Source organism: Dipodomys ordii, unplaced genomic scaffold (assembly GCF_000151885.1).
Source record: "Dipodomys ordii isolate 6190 unplaced genomic scaffold, Dord_2.0 Scaffold2, whole genome shotgun sequence".
Taxonomy (NCBI): Eukaryota; Metazoa; Chordata; class Mammalia; order Rodentia; family Heteromyidae; genus Dipodomys; species Dipodomys ordii.
In genome coordinates, this window is record NW_012267218.1 from 24,254,717 (window position 1) to 24,258,349 (window position 3,633).

The 3,633-nt window shown below is 45.2% G+C and overlaps 1 protein-coding gene across 1 annotated transcript in view; it reads right to left on the reverse strand.

Moving 5' to 3' along the window:
* Nucleotides 1-2,326: 2,326 nt before the first annotated feature.
* Nucleotides 2,327-3,633, reverse strand: part of Papln (papilin, proteoglycan-like sulfated glycoprotein) — a 29,023-nt gene continuing 27,716 nt past the window's right edge. The window contains exon 27 of the mRNA XM_013012555.1: nt 2,327-3,076. Within this exon, the coding sequence (XP_012868009.1) occupies nt 2,904-3,076 (173 nt within the window). The 3' untranslated portion in view covers nt 2,327-2,903. The remainder of the gene's footprint in view (nt 3,077-3,633) is intronic.

The window sequence follows — 3,633 nt, forward strand, 5'->3', positions numbered from 1 at the left end:
CCCATCCCCTCCCCTGAATGGAATGTCCTGTTGCCAGTTGAAGCCACTTGACCTCGGGTAACATGAGATTCCCATCTCATTTTTACTTTTGAACGTTGGCCTTACAATCAAATGTAAGTTATATATATATATATATATATATATATATATACATAATATATATATTTGTACTGATGAGAATTTATAATCTGCTTTAACAAAAATAAATGTTCGTGGTAGAAGCTTTTACCCACTAAGGGCTTTCTTTCCTCTTTTTATTTGCAAGTGAGTGTACTCTTGTTTTTTTCAGCCTTACTCTCTTTGCTCTGCTGATGCTGCATATCTCTAGTGCTAGGAAATCTCTTATTTAGACTAATATGTCCTTAAAACTCTTAATTAGGCTCTGGTTGATCCTGAATGGATCAGATTCTTTCTGCTGAAGTGTGGCTAGAGCAGCAACACAGGTTTCTCGTAGTAGCTGGTTGGAAAGTCAGAATGTCAGCCCTGGCCCAGGATAAACCAGCGCTTTTCAACCTTGGCCATGCATTAGAAATACTTAGGATCCCTTTAAATTCCTAACTCAGGCCAGATACCGATGGTTCATGCCTATAATCCTAGCTACTCAGGAGGCTGAGATCCAAGGATCACAGTTTAAAGCCAGCCTGAGCAAGAAAGTCCCGTGAGACTCTTTATCTCCAATTAACCACCAGAAAACCAGAAGTGGTGCCGTGGCCTCAAGCAACAGTGCCTAGGCCCAGAGTTCAAGCCCCACGACCAACAACAACAAAATCCTAACTCAGGGCCAGGAGTGTAGCTCAGTGATAGAATATGAACTTAGCATTCACAGTCCCCCAGTGCCCAGCCTATACATAAGACCAATTTTATCAAAACTTTAGTGAGGATTGAGAAGGGATTTGGGGATGTTTTTGTGACTGTGTTTTGTTTTAATCTCCCAACATGAAGTAGGTTTGAGAATTACTAGTTTGAGAATTACTAGTTTGAGCCTCACCTCTAAATTTAGCCCCCTACTCTATGAGTAGCTCTGAGAAGGGCTAGCTTTTGAGGCAAGCTAATCTCAGATGCACCTTCTGAAGTATGTATGCCATCAGGCCAAATTTTTATTTCATTAAATGGGGAAGCCCAAGAAAGTTGCCCTTTTTCCCCCTAGTTCTATAGCAAAACCAGCTGTGGTGAATGAGGATGTTTCTCTTTTAAGTGGAAAGAAAAGATAGGGGGCTGGGAAGGTGGCTCAGTGGTAGAGTGTTTGCCTTGAATGCATGAGGCCCTGGGTTTGATTCCTCAGCACCACATAAACAGAAAAAGCTGGAAGTGGTGCTGTGGCTCAAGTAGTAGAGCGCTAGCTAGCCCTGAGCTGAAGAGCTGAGGGACAGCCCTCAGGCCCAGAGTTCAGGCTCAGGACTGGAAGAAAAGAAAAGATACCTGTTCATGTTTTCTTTGTTGAATGAGATTGACTGAGAAATATACCCACCCGTGATATTATTTTTCTATCTTCCAGCCCATGTGTGGGTAATAAAAGTCACCTTGAAGAGTTTTGATCCCTGTAATGGCTGTCTTTTCTATGTCCACAAATAACCATTGTTCCTAGGTAAAGGAACAACAATGTAAAGGATTGTAGAAAGGGACCTGGTAGCTCATTGACACTAAGCTTGTTTCAGCATTAATGTATAAAATTGAAGAATGATTTCCCTCAACTCAAGCTATTTCTGAAATCACTTTTACTGTTACTACATTACCGCTCCCCATTGTTTCCTCAGCCTACTAGTTCTGTTTTTAACAATGGTCTGTTTTTCCTTTTGGCAGCAAACACTGCTTCACAGAGTCCTACTTAGGAAGAGAGGCTCCTGGTGGCCTCAGCTTTACACACGCTCATCACACAAACCTTCACAGCGAGCTGTGAAGTAAGGAGCTTTTCCTGTTTCCATCCCTGATCCATCCCTATTCTGAGGTCTTACACCCATCCTGCTTTGCTGATAGCTTTCATAATATCAGCAGGCTTTGAAGCTGAGCTACCTAGAAAGACTAGAGGCTAGAGCAACGGACTAGCATTTGACCCCAAATGACATTCAGCTCTCAAACAGAATACTTCCCCCAAAACATTCCCTTATAAGGCAGGTGTGAACTTTGAAAACATTACATACTTCCCAGCTTTAAAATCCAGCTCTTTCTGGAATTTTTTTTTTTGGTCCGGTTGTGGGGTCTGAACTCTGGGCCTGGGCGCTGTCCCTCAGCTCTTCAGCTCAAGGCTAGTGCTCTACCACTTGAGCCACAGTGCCACTACCAGCTTTTTCTTTTTGCTTATGTGGTGCTGAGGAATCGAACCCAGGGCCTCATGCATGCAAGGCAAGCGCTCTACCACAGAGCCACCTTCCCAGCCCTTCTTTCTGGATTTTAAAGCTGGTTTGCTTAAAAATGTAGTGAATGGGTCTCTGTACAGGATGACATCCCTAACTGGAAATCCAAATGCCCCAAAATCTAAACATGTTTGAATGCTAACATGGCACTTAGGTGTTTCAGGTTTCAGAACACTTCAGATATTTGATTTAGAGATGTTCAATTGATAAGGTCTACAAATATTCTAAGATCTGAAACACTTCTGGTCCCAAGCATTTCAGATAAAAGATCCTCAACCTGTAGTAGACACAGAAATGCAAAGAGGTAAAGGAAAGTACATCCTATCTAAACAGATTCCTCCTCGTGACCACTCAGCAGCAGTCTGTGGCCATGTCATCTGCAAACCCTGGGAGGCCATGGGAGGCTGCTGAGTTCAGCTCCGGGAGGGTTTTTGGAAGGGCATCTCCAGAAGATGGCTTCCTTTGCCAGTTACAGATTTGGTGAGAGTGGGGAGGGGGGCTGAGTCTATCTTCTCTTAGAGAACTGTTCAGAACTAGAGCCAGATCTAGCCTTCATCCCTGCTGCCAGACAGGCTCAGCATGCTGGAGACGGGCACAGCGGGCACAGCAGAAGCTGGAGTAATACTCATTGCCACAGAGCTGGGCCTGCAGGATCAAGTCACAGTTGGCCAACTCCGGCTGGTCGACGCACTCCCTGCCCAGCTCCCTGGGTTGGGCCGCTGGGGCTGCAGGACAACAGGGAGAAAGAGAAAGATGCAGATGAGGCTGCCAGATGTGTAAACTAGAAGTGGATACAGTTGCCACCCGTTTGCTGGCCTCCCTTCTGCTTATTTGTGTCCTCTATCCAGTGCTTAGCCCTTCCCAGACACCCAGAATTTACTGATTAAATATCTCTTCAAGTTAACTCCCTGAAAAGCCTCAGCCGCTGGATTGGACTCTGTCGTATCTCAAGTCTTGAGAAGGATGGGCCCTAAATAAAACTTCAGTCAGCAGGAGCTGTGTCATCTGCCTTTTGGGGCCTGAATCTAACCTTGGCAACATTCATCCAGCAGAGGGCAGAAGAGAGGCCTAGCAGAGGCAGGAGTGTGTCTCTTTGGACAGTTTCACTGTGGTAACCATACATCAGCAAGGCTCCACCAGGCCTTGTTATCAAGCAAATTTCTGATTCTAAATTTTTTTTGGGGGGGGTCTGGTTGTGGGGCCTGAACTCTGGGCCTGGGCGCTGTCCCTCAGCTCTTCAGCTCAAGGCTAGCACTCTACCACTTGAGCCACAGTGCCACTT